Below are 23,447 nucleotides of genomic sequence, written 5' to 3' on the forward strand. Positions count from 1 at the left end.
AATTTTTCAGGCTTTTCTCAGACACCGTCTGGCATGTACTTCCTGGATTGCTAGGAGCTCACCCCCAATTATGCACTTGGCTGTCTGCACCACCCTCTGTAGGGCTTTCCTGTCGAGGGTGGTGCAGTTGCCATACCAGACAGTGATACAACCAGTCAGGATGCTCTCGATGGTGCAGCTGTAAAAGTTCCTAAGGATCTGAGGGGCTATGCCAAATCATTTCAGCGTCCTGAGGGAGAAGCGGCACTGCCTTCTTCACGACTGTGCCGGTGTGAGAGGACCAAGTTAAGTCCTCAGTGATGTGGACACCAAGGAACTTGAAGCTCTTGACCCTCTCTACTACGGCCCTGTCGATGTGGATGGGGGTGTGCACCCACCCTGGTTTCCTGAAGTCCACAATCAGCTCCTTGGTCTTGCTGACGCCGAGGAAGAGGTTGCTGTCTTGTCACCACACTGCCAGGTCTCTGACCTCCTCTCTGTTAGTGAACAGGCCTACCATCGTTGTGTCGTCAGCAAACTTGATGGTGAAGTTAGTTGTGCGTGGCCACACAGTCGTGGGTGAACATGGGGTACAGGAGGGGGCTAAGCACACACCCCTGGGGGGCCCCCTGTTAAGGGTCAGCATGGTGGAGGGATTGTTGCTTACTCTTACCACCTGGAGTCTGCCTGTCAGGAAGTCCAGGATCAAGTTGCAGAGGGAGGTGTTCAGTCCCTGGGTCCCGAGCTTGGTGACGAGCTTGGAGGGCACTATGGTGTTGAACGCTGAGCTGTAGTCGATTAAACAGCATCAATGTTATACAGTGTTATGGATTCAACATTATTCATGTTCTTCATGTTTTCTTAGCAATTCTTACCATTAAAATCAACTCGTATGTACAACTTGTCCTTTACAACATGGCCGCCGTCTTCTGTTCTTCCTTCCACAGGTGCTCTATTAGGAGGTGAACTGAACAACTCCAACGGAGGATGCCCGAGCCCAGTTCGTAAGTGACGTCTACTTCTGCTAAAATGCCTAGTTGTGTTTGAGTAGTTTTTACTTAGCAAATAAGATGATACCGTATACACAGTGAACTGCGTCTCTCTGTTGTAGCTGTGAAAATAGATTATTAGCTTGTTAGTTTTTACCCAACATGGCTTTCCTTGATGTGATGGGAGTTGTGGGTTATAGTAAAGCATAAAAGGTGTATGGATTACACTTTGGGACAGACTCCACTGTTTGATGACAGAGAAAAAGATGTCAGGATAGCTGGTGGATGGCAACAGCCACACACACTGACACTGGCACTTATGTACTCAAACACACACACATACACACACACCTGTTGGCCAGCGACAGCTGAGGGTCACAGGAAAGCCACTTGTAAATAGCCCAGGGGGTTGATGGGAAAGAGAACGAGAGAGAATGAAAGACTGAGGGAAAATGGGAGAAAGAGAGGTAGAGCGAGACATGAATGACATGAACACTCTGGCCTAACATCTCCACCGTCTCCTCAACCCCCTTCATCTGTCTCCCCTGAAACCGCTTTCTCCCTCTCGCTCTCTCTCTCTCTCTCTGTCCTTCTCTCCCTCTATCGCAGCTGTTCCCGCATGTCCCCCCCCCCCCCCCCTTTCCACACACACACTCCAATCCCCCCTGGTTCAAACTGTACCTTGTCTTGGCAGAGCCATCTCCTCAGAGGTGACTTTGACACTGGCCAGAGCCTCACTTCTAATCTAATTCCTCTCAGCATACAGTCATAGGTAGATGACAATATTATCAGATATTGTGCTACAACATCTTCCCCAAAGCTGAATGGCTGTATTATTGTATTGATAAGAATATGCTTTTCTATTTGTGACTAAGGCACTAAGCACCAAATCTTAACTTATATTTTGTGAACATAGGTTCGGCTTTCACATGGATATCAATGAAAGACTCGTACGACAATGAGTTACACACTCATATCTCAAGTTTCAGAATCAGACCCAAGTCACAGTCATGGAACAGGGAACACAGTAATCACAATGCCTTTCTCTCTCTAAAGTGGGGTTGTCTCAATAACCCTCCAGTGCAGTAAACAGAGCGGTGGTCCCAAGACACAGCTCAAGTGACTCACCCTGCTAGCCCGCTGTCTCTCTCTCTCTTCCCCCTCCTCCCTCGTTCTCTCCCTCCACATCCCGTCCTCCTCCCTCTCGCTCTGTCGTTCTCAGCTGTTGAACACAGGCCCAGGCTCTGGGCTCAGGGAATGTCACCATTGACGTCACCCGGCATTCCTGAGATTCCCACGCCCGACACTGGGTAATAGGAGTAGAGCCTGGGAGAGAGAGCACACACACACACACACACACACACACACACACACACACACAGAGGTACATACACATACAACACATAAATACTTAGAAACATACATGAGCATGTTCTTACACAAACACATGCATGGATAAACATTCACATAGACACATAATGAGTGTGAATTCTTACACACTAGAGCCCTGTTGTTCAAAGAGCCCAGGGCAAGGGGCCAACAACAGACAAACACACGTTCTTTCTCCTCCTCCTTCTCCCTCTGTTGCTGGGGTAGATGAGTGAGTGTCCAGTTTCTTAGAGGAAGGATTGAGTGAGTGTCTGTGTCTGCTAGGTCGGGTACAATACAAAAAGCCACCATCGCCCTGTTCCACTTTACCCTTGGTTGTGGCTCACACACTATTCCCATCCCAAAACACCTCAATACAAAGTAACCACTGGCTGCCCAGAGTTCTCTATCCAGTTGTGAATGGCGTGAGCGAACTTATGATAACTGTTACGCATTGAGTTTATGTTTAATGGAAGTAGTGTGTTATTGGTACTGCTGACACAAATGAGTCTGGAACAAACAACATCATTCTGTCCTTGTCACCCATCAGTGTGTACGTTTGTGTGTGTGTGTGTGTGTGTTTGTAGGTGTGTGTGTCTGAACTGAAGTATGTGTGAGTGAGATGAAACGATGTCACATGCTGGTAGCATCTGGGACACGTCATGGAGCAACTTTTATCTGCTGTCGCAGAACACTGCCCAGCTCTAGGGAGTGTGTTTGCGTGCGTAGTTGTGTGTCTGACTGTGTGTCTGCCCACAGTATGTGTGCGTGTCACTTTGTGTCTCTCTCTCTCTCTGTCTCTCTCGCTCTCTCTCTCTCTCTCTCTCTCTCTCTCTCTCTGTCTCTCTCTCTCTCTCTCTCTCTCTCTCTCTCTCTCTCTCTCTCTCTCTCTCTCTCTCTCTCTCTCTCGCTCGCTCGCTCTCTCTCTCTCTGTCTCTCTCGCTCTCTCTCTCTCTCTCTCTCTCTCTCTCTCTCTCTGCTCTCTCTCTCTCTCTCCTCTCTCTCTCTCTCTCTCTCTCTCTCTCTCTCTGTCTCTCTCGCTCTCTCTCTCTCTCTCTCTCTCTCTCTCTCTGTCTCTCTCTCTCTCTCTCGCTCTGTCTCTCGCTCTCTCTCTGTCTCTCGCTCTCTCTCTCTCTCATCGCTCGCTCTCTCTCTCTCGCTCTCTCTCTGTCTCTCTCGCTCTCCTCGCTCTCTTCGCTCTCTCTCTCTCTCTCTCTCTCTCTCTCTCTCTGCTCTCTCTCTCCGTCTCTCTCTCTCTTTCTCTCTCTCTCTCTCTCTCTCTCTCTCTCTCTCTCTCTCTCTCTCTCTCTCTGTCTCTCTCTCTCTCTTTCTCTGTCTCTCTCTCTCTCGCTCTCGCTGTCTCTCTCGCTCTCTCGCTCTCGCTCTCACTCTCGCTCTCTGTATGTGTCTACTGTCTGTGTTTGCCTGGTTGTGTGCCTGACAGTGCTGGGAAAGTCCCCCGCTCCCCCATCCACACAGTGAGCCTGTCTTTCTTTGAGTCAACTGCTCCTTTTAACCCAGTAAGGGGAAGTCAGCCTGACGGTCTGTCCCATGGCAAGAAGGAATGCTGTTGTCTGAGTAGCTTGATGCTGTCCCAGATTAACACTGCTCACCATTGAGCCGTTCGATGGAAAAAGATGGACCTTCTGAGATAAACATTTGAAAACCAAAACGACACGTACGCTGTTTGATTTGTAAACAATTAAAATATGAGAGGTATGTATTTATTATTGTGTCTTATGACTCAACTCAACACATTTAGGAGGATGTCTACAGTAATAACAACGTTTTGTTCCTCTTAGGGGTGTGTCACATGACGTGACCTGAAGTGGACTGTCTGAGTGTTGACATAGGGATGACGTAGGGTTGACATAGGAGTGACATTACTCCTGTGGTGAAAAGATATGAGGTTTTGTCAATAGTGTTAGTGTAATGTGTGAAAGGGTAAAACAAGTAATGTTTACAGATTCATACTATTATTCACAGTGTTACATTTGTCCTACAGTAAGGGAGAGGCATACACCAACCACTCCATCCATTCCTTAACACAATATTAATATCTCCTCTCCGTCTCCTTCTCAACCAGCGAACGGCTACATCAGTGCCAGGGCCTCCCCCCGGCCTCCTCTCTCCGTCTCCAACGGCAACAGCCTGGGGAAGTAGTCCCGGCCAAGTCTCCACCCCTCCGCCCAGCCCTCAGATGGTGAACAGCCGCAAGCCTGATCTCCGGGTCATCACCTCCCAGAGTGGCAAGAACCTGATGCAGCTGGTGAGCCACAGAGAGATCCACTATGGGAGCCCTACTGGCCCAAACTGAGTCTGTTGTTTTCTCACGTTGATAAATACTTTATTGGTGTCCCGCCAGTCACAAAACAATGGGGTGATGAATCTTTATGAATCTCTGTTCCTTCTGAGATAAACATTTAATACCAAAACGAAGCGAACGCTGTTTGATTTGTAAACAGTTGAAATATGAGAGGTATGTATTTATTATTGTGTCTTATGACTCAACTCAACCCATTTAGGAGGATGTCTAGAGTAATAACAACGTTTTGTTCCTCAGAGTGGTGTCCCTCGGAAGTTCACATATTTTTCTACAAAACAGATGCTGAGTCATTGTTATTAGTTTATAAAGTAATTAATAGGACAGCAATTATAGTAAGATTAAATTAAAACGTTGATTTTGGCACCACTCAAACTTGAGTGTGGCTTTAGACTGTGCTAAGGAAGGATCACGTTATAATTACCATTCTAAATTTGATATTTTCGTGAGTGCATGATAAAGTAACCCCCCAGACGCTGATCTGAGTTCAGTTTTGCATTTCCCCTTAATGAGCCCAATGGTTAAGGTTAGGATAGGGGGCGGATCCTAGATCAGCGGGTTAGTACAAAGCTGTAACCCGTGTTCTCTATCCTACTGCCCCCTGCAGACCGATGAGGAGCTGGAGTTGGTGAGTGAGGTGAATAGAAACTCCTCCTAGACTTGACTGTGGTTGCTGTGTCAACACTGTGGTCTCACAGGCATGAGTGTCCTACTGATATACTGTCATACTGGTATATTTGTAGATCATTAGTATACAGTACTTACAGTGCAGTATCAGTCGAATAGTAGCACAGTACAATGTATGTTTTAGCATAGTGTGTAGCCATTTATACATACTATGTGTGGTGAATCCAAAATGGACTAAAAGCTCTCTCAGTGAATGCATTGTATGTATCTTGGCATGTGCATGGGTCAACTCCATGTGTGTATAATCCATGTCGGGTAGAGCAGGAGGAGGTCATAGTGTATAGGCTACAGTACTCTCTGGAGTGTGTGTGTCCATTGACTAGGACAAACAGTTACAAGGTGACACCTATGGCACAATGACCTCCACCCCTGGAGCATCTGTGCCCCGACTCACACACTTATCACCACACACCAACACACACACACACTTATCACCACACACCAACACACACACTCATCACCACACACCAACACACACACACACATAAACACAATCCCTTTATTGCTCTCTCTGGTTGTTCTGCCCGATGCATGCCTCTCATTCAATCCGCATGACTCTCCACTGAGTGGAACACTTCCTAACACCTCCACCAACTAATCTTTCACGTGGCTGTGGTGATGGTGTTGCCTTGCCAACGCTATTGAGATGGATTCCTTGAATGTTGATGTTTCCGTGTCATATAAAAGTCAATAACCATACAGGTCAGGATGTTCCACCTTTGTTTGCATTTGATTCTGTTCGTGAATGTCATGGTACTGCGTGGGCACAAACATTATGGGGTAAAATAAGTCTTTACTTCCTGCGTCCTGATGTTCAAGCATCTTTCCTGTGTCCTCTGTCTTCCCAGAATGCTCAGCGGTTAGGCGGTTCTCAAGGGAACCTGTCCACGCCAGTGGTTTCCGTGGCGACGCCCAGTCTCCTAGCCCCCTTCTCCTCCATGCAGACGGCCTACAACACTGGTGAGTAAAAGAGGACAAGGGTACTCGCTGCTCACGGGCAAAGCTTGCAGAATATGGGAATTGGGCACACACTGTATGTCTGTAGTGTGTCTTAAAGCAAGTGTATTAGGACCAGTGGATGACAGAAACACAAGGGTTAATACTTTTGATTAGTTTATTCAGTTATTCTCTTGTTGTCAGTGTGCTATGTATTTGCCCAAATTGGCAAAGGCAGAAAGGAGCACAATTTACCACTGTAAGTGAATCCTATGCATATTCACTTTGATCAATGTGTGAGTATTTCTCTCTCTCTCTCTCTCCCTCCCCCGCCCCCTCCCTCTCTTCCCCACCCTCCCCCTCCCTCCTCCCTCTCTTCCCCTCCCTCCATCTCAGAGTACCAGCTGACAAGTGCAGATCTCACAGCGCTCCAGACATTCACGCCATCAGGGCTGCTGCCTAGCAACATGTCCACCTGGCAACAGCAACCAGCAGTATCCCAGCAGCAACAGCAGCAACAACAACAACAACAGCAACAACAACAACAACAACAACAACAGATCAGCTTGGCGTCACTCAGTAACTTGGTGTAAGTACACTTCCCCAGTCACCCTATTGTATAAGTGTAGCTAGCTGCACCCTAAACCAGTGGTATTCAAAGTCGGGGTCGCGACCCCTAATGGGCTCACAGGGGAACTGCAGTGGGTTCGCCCCCCAGAAATAATAATAATTATGAGTACAGATTTATTGTATGGAACAATATACAAAAACAATTATTGAGTAAATGTATTAAATGCTTTCATTTTGATAAGAGATGAAAATGCAATTCATTGAAGGTTGTGGCATTAGATTTTTTTTCTGGGGTCCCCGGAAATTTTTGCTGAAAAAATCGTGTCCCCGCTGAAAAAGTTTGGATACCACTGCCCTAAACCAATATCTGCGTTGCTCTCAATTCATGAGATTCAGTTAAAAGGAAGTTAACCGAAAACTTTCCCCAAACTATGTGACCAATCATCTAGTAGTAACTCCTCACCCATGCCATACAGACTACCCCTCTGTACTTACCTGTTCTATAGACCATAGCCCTTAAACACACATGCACTTACTGTATGCACACAATTTCATCAGCAAGTCTGACTCACTAAAGCCGTGCATCATTGGCATTTGACATGAAATGAAGCATCTTTCCTCGAGAGCAGCGAAGCATGGTTGCTAGCTACAATAAAGACCCAAACTGTGAACACCTCAGACCGTCACTGGCATCCACTAGCTATAGTATAGTATGCATCAGAGGAGGCTGGTGGGAGTAGCTATAGGAGGATGGGCTCATTGTAATGGCTGGAATGGAATATATGGAACGGTATCAAACATATGGAAACCACATGTTTGACTCAGTTCCATTGATTCCATTCTAGCCATTACGATGGGCCCGTCCTCCTATAGCTCCTCCCACCAGCCTCCTCTGGTATGCATGTACCTCCACTTTGAGTTTGAGTATGTCTGAGAGGCTGACCTAAATAACTCCCTCTCCATTAACATCTCCCCACGTGGATCCGAGAGCGCTTTAGGTTTAGGTGTGCGTTGACCACCTGCTGTAGGCTAATGCTAGCTAGCGATCCTCATTAGCCGTCAGCTTTGTCTCTTTACTAGCATTGTTAGAGCTAAATGCAGGTTTCTATGATTGCGGCGGCTAGGCTAGCTGCGGGATAGCTGTATGTAACCGCCTGTTTGTTCTCCCCCTCTTGTCCACAGCATGTGGGGCGCAGAGAAACAGAATGGGGAGATGGCTAACTGCATCTCCAATTTCGCTGCTAACCTGAGGTGAACGAATTAGCATCTAGCTCTGCATGTGTGGTTATCGTCATGCTTTTACTGTATGTCGTATCAAATTAAGTTTGTGCGGCTCTCAGGTTGGGCTCAATTCAAAATAACATAATGAAGGTATAACAGTTCAATTAGATTTCATGTAATTTACACTGGAATTGTTCTTGACCAACATTTGTTTCTTGCTTATTTGTTTGGTCTTTGATGTGGTGGAAATTGGATGTAGAAGTTGTGTCTTTCCTCCTCCTTTTATATCTTGTTTCTGAGGCTTTGAGTCTTGTGACCGAAGAGAGAAATATACAGGAATATGGCAGCCGCCCCGCGCTGTGTGTGTCAGTCTCACAGGACAGCACTGACTCACACACACACACACACACACACACACACAAACACACACCAAGAATAAGTAATGTAGTCCTCCTTTTTCGTCTTCACAGTCATAAACTCAGAGCAGATGGATGGCCTGACAGTAAGGTCAATAGTCAGATTTCACCCATCCATACTTCATAAAGATCAGTGAAACTGCTGCTTCCAAGTAAGGCACTTGAACAAACCGTTCTCATTTTACCCTGAAGAGCACATTCCTCCCACGATTTGTTCTCTCACACAAGCGTTTGATTACATAGGCCATACGTACAGTCCCACTCTTTTGTTTTTTATTCCCTTGCACGGTAGTCGCAGTGAGCAGACACTTCCAATCAAAGGTGATTGACAGTTTTTCGCCGCGAGCCTCGCGTTCCCTGTCAGCCCTGGTTACTCACCGTGGGAAGCGAGGGGGGAAATGATTTCTGCCGTTTTTTTCTCCCCTTCCTTCTCTTGCACTGAGTGGCCAATCATTCCAGAGCCTCCTGTAAAGACTCACTGCAACTAGCATGCACCTGTTGACTAGCACACCAATCTAAATGTTAATGCTGTGTCAAGGGCGTCCCGCTAGCCTTCCCACGTTGACTTGTTTACTTGTTTTTGTTTACTTGTTTTGAATCATTTTCCACACGTCAATTCAGCCTTGCAGGATGTGTTGGTCTCTGTGTTTGAGGAACCCAGATGATGCATTCAGGCGAGAAAGGGTCTGAGTTGAGGAGTTTTAAGGGGTTTTGGAGAAATGGTTCCTGTTTAGGGATCATGTCTGTCTGTCAGTGTGTCCTTGCATTAAGGACATGTCCTTTTGCATGGGAGAAATGGTGCACACACACAACTCGCTACCTCAGTATGTTTTTACAGGTGGCAGTTGCTGCCATTACCTTGCTATCTGTCTATCACTCTTAACTCACTCTCTGTCTGTCTGTCTCTTCCTTTCAATCTCTCTCTCTCTCTGTCTCTCTCTCTGTCTGTCTCTCTCTCTCTCTCTCTCTCTCTGTCTGTATCTCTCTCTCTCTCTCTCTCTCTCTCTCTGTCTGTCTGTCTGTCTCTCTCTCTCTCTCTCTCTCTCTCTCTCTCTCTCTCTCTGTCTGTCTCTCTGTCACTCTGTCTCTCTCTGTCTCTCTGTCTCACTCTCTCTCTCTCTGTCTGTCTCTCTCTCCCTCTCTATAAATCTCGCTCTCTGTCTCCAGCTGTTTTGTTCAGGGAAAGGCTTACCTTTATGTCTCTACCTTACACACGTTTTACAATGTACACAGTAATGAATAGTTTTTTGTGTACACACTGCTGATTTGTTTGCTGTGCTCATAATATCCTATTTAGTTCAGAGAAAGCTCCTTTCTCCTCATGGAATAGTTGTGTGTTTGCACAGACGACAGGGTAGGGAATCATTGTGTCAACACATCCACTCCAGCTTGATTACACTACATTGCAGGAAAGGGAAAAATAATTTAAAAAAAAAAATTATTTAGAGATTGATGACTTGGTCACTAAATTCCAAATGATGAGAGTCTATAATTACATTTGATTTAGTAAATGAATACCCAATGTTTGACTAAGTTTGAATGTAAAATGATTTAGTCACTTTTATAATAAGTATTTTTTATTTTCTATCTCTGTTTTTTGGCTGTCTGTTATGTACATCAATGGAGAGCAGGTTTCTGATTCACCCTCCCTGTGTTAGTTTCTCAAACATTCTTTTTTACCCTCCCTTTACAGCATGGCCTCCCAATCAAACTTGCTATTTGGCAGGGAAGAGGGTCTCTGCTGGTACTGTATATCTCCTCAGTCAGAGGAGGCTGGTGGGATGAGCTATAGGAGGATGGGCTCATTGTAATGGCTGGAATGGAATAAATGGAACTGAGTCAAATATGTGGTTTCCATATGAAGTGTTTGAAACTGTTCCATTAATTCCATTCCAGCCGTTACAATGAGCCCATCTTCCCATAGCTCCTCCCACCAGCCTCATCTATCCTCAGTGTATAACTAGCCACACAGCATGGCACTGTTTCCCAAACCTGGTCTTTGAGGACCCCCATGCATGCTGGTTTTCAATTAAAACCAGATCCAATAATTATTCGACAGAGGCTTCATATGGAGCTGCTGGTAATAGTCATCCTTGAAACTCACTATCAACTCAGTTTAAGCTAATTTATTGAGAGGTTGGTTTAAAGTGAAAACTGTGCACACAATGGTCCTTCTGGACCAGGTTTTGGGAAACGGCGCTATACTGTACTGTACTGTAACCGTGTGCTTCTGGCTGATCTAGCTGTGTTAGCGCTCTGAGCTAGCCTGAAGAGCGAGCCTTCATCACTGTCACCGGCCTGCTGACTCTGCCCGTTTTATTCTCCATAGCAACAGGACCCCTGTGGCACTATAATCCATCTACCTGTACAAGTCCATAATGCCGGGCTTACACTTGATAAATTGGCACAGAGAAAGGCAGAGTAACTCTGTGAAGGGATTAGGGAGTGTGAGTGTGCACATGAGCGAAGGTATGTGTGTGTGTTGTAGGGTAAAGACGCACATTCTTGCATCTTCTTTTACTTTTTCTGTTTCTGAGGAATTGAGAGAATATACAAGAATATGAATGGGTCATAGTGCCTTATAATTGCATTAGCTTAAAGGTCCAGTGCAGTCAAAACCATGATTTTCCTGTGTTTTATATACAGTGAGCGACAAAAGTATTGGGACAGTGACATTTTGTGTTGTTTTGGCTCTTTCCTCCAGCATTTTGATTAGAAATTATACAATGACTATAGGGGTAAAATGCAGACTGTCAGCTTTAATTTGAGGTTATTTCCATCTATATCGGGTGAACCGTTTAGAAATTACAGCACTTTTTGAACATAGTCCCCCCATTTTAGGGGACCAAAAGCATTGGGACAAATTCACTTATGTGTATTAAAGTAGTAAAAAGTTTAGTATTTGGTCCCATATTCCTTGCATGCAATGATAACGTCAAGCTTGTGACTCTACAAACTTGTTGGATGCATTTGATATTTGTTTTGGTTGTGTTTCAGATTATTCTGTGCCCAGTAGAAATGAATGGTAAATAATGTATTGTGTCATTTTGGAGTCACTTTTATTGTAAATAACAATATAATATGTTTCTAAACACTTCTACATTAATGTGGATGCTAGGATGATTATGGATCATCTTGAATGAATCGTGAATAACGATGACTGAGAAAGTTACAGACGCACAAATATCATACTCCCCCAAAAATGCTAACCCTTGTTATTGTAATGATGAGAGGTTAGCATGTCTTGGGGAGATGATATTTGTGCGTCTGTAACTTTCTCACTCATCATTATTCACGATTCATTCAGGACTATCCGTAATCATTCAGGACTATCCGTAATCATTCAGGACTATCCGTAATCATTCAGGACTATCCGTAATCATGGTAGCATTCACATTAATGTAGGTGTTTAGAAATATATTCTATTCTTATTTGTCTCAATACTTTCGGTCCCCTAAAATGAGGGTACTATGTACAAAAAGTGCTGTAATTTCTAAACGGTTCACCCAATATGGATGACAATACCCTCAAATTAAAGCTTGACAGTCTGTACTTTAACCTCATAGTATCATTTCAAATCCAAAGTGCTGGAGTACAGAGCCAAAACAACAAAAAATGTGTCACTGTCCGAATACTTTTGGAGCTCACTGTATATTTCCACACTGAGGGTTGGAATAATACTGTGAAATTGTGAGAATTATGATAACACCCTTCAAGTGTAAGAGCTGTTTAAAAGAAGAAAAATAAAGAAAAAAAGTTCCAGACCTCTCTGCAAATAACAGCTAGTTTTCAGTTTTCCCCTCCACACTGTTGAGACATTTCTCTTTGCTAAGAAGCTATTTTTGTTTGTTTTCAATTAAAATAGTCAAAAAGAATCACAATAAGGTACTTAATTGTTACCCAGAAATGATTTGATATCGAGATAAAAATGGCTACATTGGATCTTTAAGGGTGACCTGATTTTAAGGGTGAAGTGATTCAAGTGAGTAGGCTTTTCCAATCGAGGGGGGTGGTGCTGAGGGCTGTGTGCATTTACCAATTGGCCTTGTTTTACATTTTACATTTTCGTCATTTAGCAGACGCTCTTATCCAGAGCGACTTAAAAATTGGTGCATTCACCTTATGATGTTGGAGGGGTGTTTAGTTGTAGATGTCTGGGTACAATTGCATCACTTACTACATGCAAAAGATAAAAGTGACTGTGGACACATGACGCAAGCTATGGGAGTGGTCTTTCGGAATCCAGAGTCAGTCTGCATGGCTTGTGGACCGTGCGCTTCCGTGTGGCCTTTTCATCCAGTCTGTTTGCATCTCTGTTCGTGTGTCTAACCTCAGTCCATCATTCGTACCTCCCTTCAGTATAGTCTCTTGTAGAATCTACATCATGACGCAGTGTTCCCTAAAACATTAGCAGTGAAACATTACCTGTCGTTAGCAATTAGCCAAAAGATGAGCTGTCAGCCCAGAGTGTGTGTGAACAGTAGGGTGGAACACATAGAGCACTGCACATAGAAATGAAGACCTACACCGTTCATAGAAAGGACACTTATCTACCACTCCCATAAACAATTATATCCTTTCTATCTGCAACGTTCTGATTGTTTTTCCCCTACTCAATTTGCTGACACATTTGTCATCTAGGATACTCCCTCCCCCCTCCACCTAGTGTGTGGAGGTGTTGACTCTATGTTCCATCAGCGCTTACTGCACTGTGTGCTGGTTTGCAGGTCCCTGTCTGGGCTCCTGTGTTTAAAGTAATGTTCATGGTGATGTTGATATGCGTGTTCATAAGGAGTGTTGCAGTTACCCTGGCTGACCAGCAGATGTCAGCACATGTCTCACCATTTCTCTCTCTCGCTCTCTCTCTCGCTCTCTCTCTCTTTTCTCTGTCCCTCCAGGCCAGTGGGCCACTTACCTCAGGGCACCATGCTGACCATCAACACCAACCCCAACCCCAACATCAGCATCAAGTCGGAGCCCGTGTCGCCCAACCGTGACCGCAGCACCCCATGCTCCACAGCCGGGGGTGGCGGAGGAGGGGGCCTAGTGACCATCACAGGGGCCCCTATGTCAGGCCAGTACCCAGGGGCCCTGCGCCTGGAGCCATCCACCATGCAGGGCCGCTCACCCGTCGGCAGCCTGAGCAGCAACGGCAGCTCCTACGAGGGGGACCGGGACGATGGGGCCCAGGGGCGGGCCCAGGACTTCCACCACCAGGGAGGGGCCTCCTCGGCCATGGGGCTGCTGAGGCCCTCATCCACGCAGGAGCAGCAGGAGCAGGAGGGGGCCAACGTGAAGAGAATGAGACTGGACACCTGGGTCACATAGATGTGTTAAACAAGAGAGTGAAGGGGAGAGATGCCCCCCTCTCTCCCCCCCCCCCCTCCCCCCAACCCCACCTACTTACCGTATGTACAGTAAATGCTGACCTCACACACACGCCTCCACCTCACTCACATGCACCGGACACGCCCATTTGCGCATGCTCTTACACACCCTCTTTCTCTCACAAATGTATGCATTGACACCCAAGCTGCATACTGTTTTATGCTATATTGTACTACACACACACACACACATGCTCACACAAACACCCTCTTTAGGGGCAGAGTCACCGAACCAGGGATTACATGTCAACATAGTGTGTTGGACAAGAATAGGACTGGAGTGAATGAGTTCTCTTTTGTTCAAGCTCGCTCTGCCTCCTTTTCGTTTTGAAAGGAACGAGAGCAGCTCGAAAATTGACTGACTATTGGCTTTGCTGGGTTTTCTCTTCCCCCTCTACATCAAATAATACACACCTGATATCCTCCTGTCTTTTATCCACAGTAGGTCTCTAGTCCAGCTGCACTGCGCTGTTGAGAAACAGTACGACAACCAAAATGAATCCACTTCTTTGTATCTGCCCAGTGCACTGTTATATCCAGCTTTTGGTGTTTTTGTAGAGTATGAGATTGGTGTATATGGAATACTACGTCCTCTCTCTGTCTGACTGTTGTCCATCAGCCATCTTTACATTTCTATTAACATTTCGATTTTCGATTTGAGAACGCAAAATTCACTGAGTCAAGCTGACTAGCTATCCATTTTATAAGACAGGATTTACTCTTCTAAAGTGGATGATCCTTGTCTTGTTTAGTTTTAGCCAGGTATTTAATCAGAACCATGCAAATAGCTGTTTAATCTGAAACATTGTACCTTATCTAGGTAAAATACTGTTTTATCAGGGAAGGGCTGCACCAGCTCTACGACACATGCTACAGATACCTACAGATCAACTTCAGATGCTGCGTGTGTGTTCCTGTTCTTTGATATTTATTTCAAATGCTCTTTTTGTGTAAAGGTTTTTGTTACTACCTTCTGGACTTTTCGATTTTCCCCACGCTCAAATCCATCCACACACACGAAAAGTATTTTTGTTAAACAATGCCTGTGTTTCGGAAGGCTCTGAATAAGAGATGTAAACTGGGAGAAAAAGCGAAGAACTGTATATATAAACAATTTGTTCACTGTGTGTCTTTCTGTATGGCTTTTGTATAGCAGGGACATCGTTTTTTGAGAGTAAACATATAGAGCATATATATATAAATATATATTTAAACAGCAGCGATAGCAGGTTTTGAGAGTAAGTGATGAACTGCATACGATGCAGAGAAAATGATAGACAGGGATTGTATATAGAAATATATGTTCACATATGTTCAGCAGGATATCCCTAAAAGCTAATGTGTTGCTTCTCAGTGGATCTGTCTTTCTAGTTATGTGTGTGTACATAAGGGTACTATGTTGCAAAGCCAAGAGAGGGTGCTAGAGGGACAGAAAGGGAAGTAGCAGTTGATTGGACTGTTTGAGTGGGCAGTGGTTAGTACTCTGACAGAGCGCACTTTAACCCCTTCCTCCCCCCAAGCCCCCAAAATGCCCCCTCTCTTTAAAAGCCAGGTGTCCTCCAGAATGGGACAGTCATGTCTGCATGTCCTCAGGCACATCAAACTCATCCAACACACACACAAACACATTCACACACACACATTAGCCAGACAAGTATCCCCTATGCTTTCTGTTAGAGGAGAGTTCCTCCCTGGCCACATTTAGTAATTACAGCATTTCACTCATTGATCTGTTGTGTAAACTCGACTGCACCCTACCAGTGACTTAAAATACAAGTCCATCTCACTCTCATTTGACCCCCACCACTATCAAATACCACACTCACATATACTCTGCACTCTGTACTCCGTCCAGAACAGGTTCAAATGACCTCCCATTGGCTCTTTATCGTTTTATATCGTTGTAGTTGTTGCCGTAGGAATTGTGCAGCCTGACTCTTCAGGAGTCTAGACGATCATCTAGAGACGGTTGGCAAAAAGAGAGAGCGAGCGATCACGCCTGCCGGCATATTCGCACACCCTTAGACTGTAAGACTGTTGTGTCCTTAGCTTTGAACAAAACGTTGACCCTGATGTTTTTTAAAATAATAATGGTAGCTATGTCTTGAATAGGGCCACAATACATGAAGCAATGTTTCATACCTCTAGACTAAATGGTGATTAGTGGAAGCAGACTATGAGGAGATGTGGTTGGTTAGTACTCTGGACGTTGGCCAATCGAGGTGTTGTATAAAGCTCTGACATTATCTCAGAACAACACTAAGGGTAACTGTAATCACAAACGAAAAGACAATCGTCATGACAATAGTTAACCTGCGCCCCCATATTACCCAAGTATAATGAATGATGTTTAGAGAATCTCACTTTCCAGTGTTAATTTTTGCTGGTGACAGTTCTATTCAGTTGTATTGTCTGTTTTTATTATAATTGTTCTATGATAATTGCTATTATTACTGTTAATATTATCATTATTGTGACCATCGATGGTAATTGTAATGATGATATAGAAAATACAATTTTATTTTTTGCGGTTTTGTGTAGGTTAGGAATCTTGTTTTATTTGAATTTTATTTTATTATATATAAATATTATATAAATATATTTTTGTTTTGTTTTCATTTTTTGGTTTGTTTTTTCTTCAAAGGGTGTACTAATATTGCACGATTTATGACATAAAACAAAACCGCTGTAGTAATATTAGTACATGTGAGATCATGAAAGGTGGTAAACAAGTTGAATATAATGACCAGTTCAATGCTGCAATTTTTTGTCAAATGTACAAAACTTAGTCTACACATAGTAAAGTGGGGACAAGACACATTTAATTTATTTCTGACCAGACACAAAGATGTCAATGCATGGGCGTAACACAAACAAATTATGAAATGTAATATCAATAAGAATATACATCACATAGAAATTGAAGAAAAAAGTTAATAAATTGTAGCTAATATATTGTGTTCGGCTAGTCTGCTTTTTGTTGTAAAAAAAAATAAACTTTTTTGTTGTTTTTGGAGAATGATATACAATTTGTGTATATTTTCATAAATAAAGTATGCACTGATATGTTATTACAAATTCTATACTGCTTTTACAAAAAAAGTGTTTGTTATTGTACCAAAGTATCCATTTGTCCCTTCTTACCCTCCCCTTTTTGCGTATGTTTTATCGTATTTTATATATTAAATAGACAAGTTGACCTACAAAGAGGTTTGGTTTGTTATTATTATGATTTACATTAGAATGTGCATTTGTGTTGTTCACTATCAAAACATTTGATAATTTATCAATACAAAAAACTAAACAAAAAATGAAACGTGATGTATCATCTGTTTGGTAAGTGACAGACAATATGGGACTGTTGAGAGAGTATCTCATTAATTGCCAGAGATGTTGGATATGTGAAGTGAAGTGATGTATTTTCACCATAAAATGTCACTACATGTGCTGGTAATGCTTTGGGCATCATTATCATGTGTTCAGATCTACTGAATTATTTTACTTGTTTTGGTTTTTCTTAGTTTCCAAAAATGGAAATATTTCTAGGAATAATTTACTAAATCAAATCACATTTAAAACATTCCATTTTTCGCAAGAAAAGTGATAAACTTAATTGACTTAAACTGCATGTTATGTGAGACACTACGCCACAGTATTTGAATGACATGACGACTAAGATTAATACTAATAAAACAACTAACGCTCATATAAAATTCCTCTGTTTCTAAATCATAACTGTTATGGGAGGAAAAGAGAAAAGCCAAATGATCTTGGAAGTCGAGACTTGGGGTTCTAATGGAGAAATGTTGTATTGAGGCGTCTATTCATTGCATGATAACTTTTCCACTGACATAATCTCTATTATTTAAAGAAGTGCAAGATTTCAGTTTCTAAATGTATCATTGGACATTAAATTGCACAGTAAACAAATACTTAATAAATAAGACCCTGTTTAGACCCAATTTTCAGATAGAGAGAGAGAGTGAAGTGTGTGTGTCTTGTGAAGTGTAGTTTCTAAGGCGTGGCACAGGGGAAAAGGGACTAAAGGCAGGATGTCTCAGTTTTAATCTGGCACTCCAGCCAGTTGGAGAGATGTGGTGGGGGTGTATTGTCCCCTCCTCCAGCCATTTGGAGAGATGTGGTGGGGGTGTATTGTCCCCTCCTCCAGCCAGTTGGAGAGATGTGGTGGGGGTGTATTGTCCCCTCCTCCAGACAGTTGACCATAGTGGCAGCTGTTCTGTCCTGTGTAGCACATGAGCTCATGTCTCAGACAGACATACACTTCTGTCTCCAGTGGCAATGGCCAACTAATAATAATTTATAATCCAGACCACTCAGTCTGTGGCGGTATACCTCGCAGGTTAGCGTTTTTTGTCATGAATCTTATTCTGGAGGCAGCTCTGCAGAGTGGTCACTAGCTGGCACAGCCACAAAGTCATACGATCTTATTTTAAACTTCCCCTTAACCACACTGCTAACCCTAATGCCTAACTTTAAATGAAGACCAAAAATAGCATTTTTGTTTTCATGAATTATTACAATATAGCCAATTTGGACTTTGCAGCTGGCCTAAGGGGAAATCACTCAGTTCTGCCTCCAGGACAAGACTCATGACAATAAACGTCAACCTGCGTATACATCATCCTTTTACTACTATTTACGGAGAGCACGCTACGATTGTGTGTGTATCACATGGCCAGGGATGGGCCAGCGTGTGGCTCCTCTTTTATGCATGATAGCATTTGTTTGTATATAACTGATAGAGTGAATTCACAGGGGGCCAACTTTGATTGGATTAGAGTGGGCATCTGGTACCATCCGGCTCTCTCGAGGCAAGATAAAATAATCCATTGGCTCCTGCGTCACAGTGTGGACAAAATATGCATCCGAATATGTACACTGAACAAAAATATAAACTTAACAGTCCTGTGTAGCTCAGTTGGTAGAGCATGGTGTTTGCAACGCCAGGGTTGTGGGTTCGTTTCCCACAGGGGACCAGTATGAAAAAATAAAATAATGCACTCACTAACTGTAAGTCGCTCTGGACAAGAGTGTCTGCTAAATGACTAAAATCTAAAATCTAAGTGTTGGTCCCATGTTTCATGAGCAGAAATAAAAGATCCCAGAAATTGTCCATACGCACAAAAAGCTTATTTCTCTGATTTTGTGCACAAATTTATTTACATCTCTTTTAGTGAGCATTTCTCCTTTGCCAAGATAATCCATCTACCTGACAGGTGTGGCATATCAAGAAGCTGATTAAATAGCATTATCATTGCACAGTTGCACCTTGTGCTGGGGACAATAAAAGGCCACTCTAAAATATGAAGTTTTGTCACACAACACAATGCCACAGATGTCTCAAGTTTTGAGGGAGCATGCAATTGGCATGCTGACTGCAGGAACGTCCACCAGAGCTGTTGCCAGAGAATTGAATGTCAATTTCTCTACCATAAGCCGCTTCCAACATCATGTTCGAGAATTTGGCAGTACGTCCAACCGGCCTCACAACCGCAGACTCCTCTGTCGTCTCTGTCTGGCGTCGTGTAGGCGAGCGGTTTGCTGATGTCAACGTTGTGAACAGAGTGCCCCATGGTGGCGGTCGGGTTATGGTATGGGCAGGCATAAGCTACAGACAACGAACACAATTGCATTTTATCGATGGCAATTTGAATGCACAGAGATACCGTGACGAGATCCTGAGGCCCATTGTCGTGCCATTCATCCGCCGTCATCACCTCATGTTTCAGCATGATAATGCACGGCCCCATGTCGTAAGGATCTGTACACAATTCCTGGAAGCTGAAAATGTCCCAGTTCTTCCATGGCCTGCATACTCACCAGACATGTCACACATTGAGCATGTTTGAGATGCTCTGGATCGACGTATATGACAGCGTGTTCCAGTTCCCACCAATATCCAGCAACTTCGCACAGCCATTGAAGAGGAGTGGGACAACATTCCACAGGCCACAGTCAACAGCCTGATCAACTCTATGCGAAGGAGATGTGTCACGCTGCATGAGGCAAATGGTGGAAACACCAGATACTGACTGGTTTTCTGATCCAACAGACACATATCTGTGTTCCCAGTCATGTGAAATCCATAGATAAGGGCCTAATTTTTTTACTTCAATTGACTGATTTCCTTAAATGAACTGTGACTCAGTAACATTTTTGAAATTGTTGCATGTTGCGTTTATATTTTTGTTCAGTATAAAAACATTTTTGTCATTATTCAGATTCTTGTCAGTAAGGCCAAAATCATAGTCATAACCATAGTAAATAAACCCTTATTTTGGAGCTAGGGGTCGAGAGCCTGACAGTCTCTTTCCTACATATCAGCTTTGCCATTAGACGATTGCACATTTTAGAAGAACTTATACTCTATTTTAATCAAGGTCATTGGCTGGGCGCGTGTGATTATTTCCGTTACCCTGTTGCTGATTGCCAGACATGACCTTATCCCATCATAAGGGTACCGTTTATGTGAGAATGATTCACACATTCTTTGGAGCAGCTGATGTGGTTGTGAGATAGCAACTGGAGCCAAACCCTGTCAGAAGCGGCTCTGTCTAAAGTGCTTTGTCATTTGTCTGTCCTTGGTGATGTATTCATACAATTATATGAGTCTAATAGAACGAGTATACAGTGGGGAGAACAAGTATTTGATACACTGCCGATTTTTCAGGTGTTCCTACTTACAAAGCATGTAGAGGTCTGTAATTTTTATCATAGGTACACTTCAACTGTGAGAGACAGAATCTAAAACAAAAATCTAGAAAATCACATTGTATGATTTTTAAGTAATTAATTTGCATTTTATTGCATGACATAAGTATTTGATCACCTACCAACCAGTAAGAATTCCGGCTCTCACAGACCTGTTAGTTTTTCTTTAAGAAGCCCTCCTGTTCTCCACTCATTACCTGTATTAACTGCACCTGTTTGAACTCGTTACCTGTATAAAAGACACCTGTACACACTCAATCAAACAGACTCCAACCTCTCCACAATGGCCAAGACCAGAGAGCTGTGTAAGGACATCAGGGATAAAATTGTAGACCTGCACAAGGCTGGGATGGGCTACAGGACAATAGGCAAGCAGCTTGGTGAGAAGGCAACAACTGTTGGCGCAATTATTAGAAAATTGAAGAAGTTCAAGATGACGGTCAATCAACCTCGGTCTTGGGCTCCATGCAAGATCTCACCTCGTGGAGCATCAATGATCATAAGGAAGGTGAGGGATCAGCCCAGAATTACACGGCAGGACCTGGTCAATGACCTGAAGAGAGCTGGGACCACAGTCTCAAAGAAAACCATTAGTAACACACTACGCCGTCATGAATTAAAATCCTGCAGCGCACGCAAGGTCCACCTGCTCAAGCCAGTGCATGTCCAGGCCCGTCTGAAGTTTGCCAATGACCATCTGGATGATCCAGAGGAGGAATGGGAGAAGGTCATGTGGTCTGATGAGACAAAAATAGAGCTTTTTGGTCTAAACTCCACTCGCCGTGTTTGGAGGAAGAAGAAGGATGAGTACAACCCCAAGAACACCATCCCAACTGTGAAGCATGGAGGTGGAAACATCATTCTTTGGGGATGCTTTTCTGCAAAGGGGACAGGACGACTGCACCGTATTGAGGTGAGGATGGATGGGGCCATGTATCGCGAGATCTTGGCCAACAACCTCCTTCCCTCAGTAAGAGCATTGAAGATGGGTCGTCGCTGGGTCTTCCAGCATGACAACGACCCGAAACACACAGCCAGGGCAACTAAGGAGTGGCTCCGTAAGAAGCTTCTCAAGGTCCTGGAGTGGCCTAGCCAGTCTCCAGACCTGAACCCAATAGAACATCTTTGGAGGGAGCTGAAAGTCCGTATTTCCCAGCGACAGCCCCAAAACCTGAAGGATCTGGAGAAGGTCTGTATGGAGGAGTGGGCCAAAATCCCTGCTGCAGTGTGTGCAAACCTGGTCAAGACCTACAGGAAACGTATGATCTGTAATTGCAAACAAAGGTTTCTGTACCAAATATTAAGTTCTGCTTTTCTGATGTATCAAATAATTATGTCATGCAATAAAATGCAAATTAATTACTTAAAAATCACACAATGTGATTTTCTGGATTTTTGTTTTAGATTCCGTCTCTCACAGTTGAAGTGTACCTATGATAAAAATGACAGACCTCTACATGCTTTGTAAGTAGGAACACCTGAAAAATCGACAGTGTGTCAAATACTTGTTCTCCCCACTGTATATATGCATCAGGTGGCACTGATTGTATATATTTTTCTATTCTGTTTACAGGGGGTGGGCCAGTCGTAAATTTAGAACAACAGAGAAAAGGAAGGCCACCCCTTCCTCCGTCTGATTTTACAGGTCTTCCATCACATCCATGACATGTGGAGTAAATCAATAGAAAGGGAATAATGGATGACAGATGGTTGTCGGAGGAGAGCAAACACACTCCCTATAGAGAGCTGGTATAGTTTTACGTCCCTCCTGTGTCAAATTCTCACACACACACACACACACACCCCAGCCCTCCAGCTGAGCCCCTCCCCCCAGGTTAGCCGGAATGTCTCAGCTGAAATGGAGCCTCTGGTCGCAGCCGGACATAGTGACCAAGCCCTTTCAGCCTCTTGCATCAGATGTTGTCATCCTGGCTGTTTGTCAGGAAACTATTAGTCTATTAACAGCACTGGGCATATATTCCTAGGGTAGACATAGCTTATCCATCCACAATATATCTTTATATAATTATTGTTATTTCATATGCTGTAGTTCATCTTGTGCCTATATAACCTAGTTAGTTTATTGTTATTCCCAGAACTGAATACATAAAGTTGTATTGTCATAGCTAGTTACAAGGCTGAGTAAGAGCCATAGATGTTAGAGAATAAGTGCATGCCAGACAGCTGCCGTAATGCCATTCCTGCACCCAGCCCTTCTCTCTGTGAATGGCTGTGGTTTCCCCCTTTATTCAATCAGTCATTGCACAGATTTGGGCAGTGAGCAGGCAACCAGCAGCTAAAATAGCCGCCATTGTTCTGAAAATGGACTAATGAATGACAAAAAAGGGGAAAGAAGGCCGTGAGGCGGGAAGAGGAGGAGGTGAGGGGAGGTCATCCATTGTTCCTTGTTGCCTTTATTTTCCCTCGGTCTTCCCATGGGATGGTTGTTTGTTACGGAGGGCCCAGTGCGGCTTTGTTAGCTAGCCTGCTTTGAGGTCAGTAAAGCTGGGATGGTGCCAAATCTCACCTCCCACACCGCCCCTGTGTCTCACTCACTTTAATGTAATACACAGAGGAAACAGATAGATGCTGAGGGAGAAGCCAGCTCTTTTCTTGGCCTGGTCTAAGGGCATGCTTTCCTCTGTCTTTAAAGAGCTTCATCCAGATTTCAACAGACACTGGATAATTATTCTCAGAACCCGTTGTGCGCTGGTCTTTCCTCAGAAGAGATTACTGGATAATTTGTTTATATTTCTATATGTTTTTCTCCCTTAATTTTACAAAAGCTTTATTTATCAAATGTAAATATTTAAATGTAGAGTATATCAAAGCTGCATCA

At 43.7% G+C, this 23,447-nt stretch overlaps 1 protein-coding gene across 1 annotated transcript in view; it reads left to right on the forward strand.

Annotated features, from left to right (window-relative positions):
• Positions 1–13,834, forward strand: part of LOC311123506 (myocyte-specific enhancer factor 2D homolog) — a 63,081-nt gene extending 49,247 nt beyond the window's left edge. The window contains 9 exon segments of the mRNA XM_084158187.1: positions 927–983; positions 4,423–4,494; positions 4,497–4,514; positions 4,517–4,605; positions 6,195–6,306; positions 6,679–6,871; positions 8,035–8,103; positions 10,183–10,233; positions 13,388–13,834. Of these exon segments, the coding sequence (XP_084014313.1) occupies positions 927–983; positions 4,423–4,494; positions 4,497–4,514; positions 4,517–4,605; positions 6,195–6,306; positions 6,679–6,871; positions 8,035–8,103; positions 10,183–10,233; positions 13,388–13,817 (1,091 nt within the window). The 3' untranslated portion in view covers positions 13,818–13,834.
• The last annotated feature ends 9,613 nt before the right edge of the window (positions 13,835–23,447 follow it).

The sequence above is a fragment of the Coregonus lavaretus genome (genome assembly GCF_964263955.1).
Source record: "Coregonus lavaretus genome assembly, chromosome: 3".
Lineage (NCBI taxonomy): Eukaryota > Metazoa > Chordata > Actinopteri > Salmoniformes > Salmonidae > Coregonus > Coregonus lavaretus.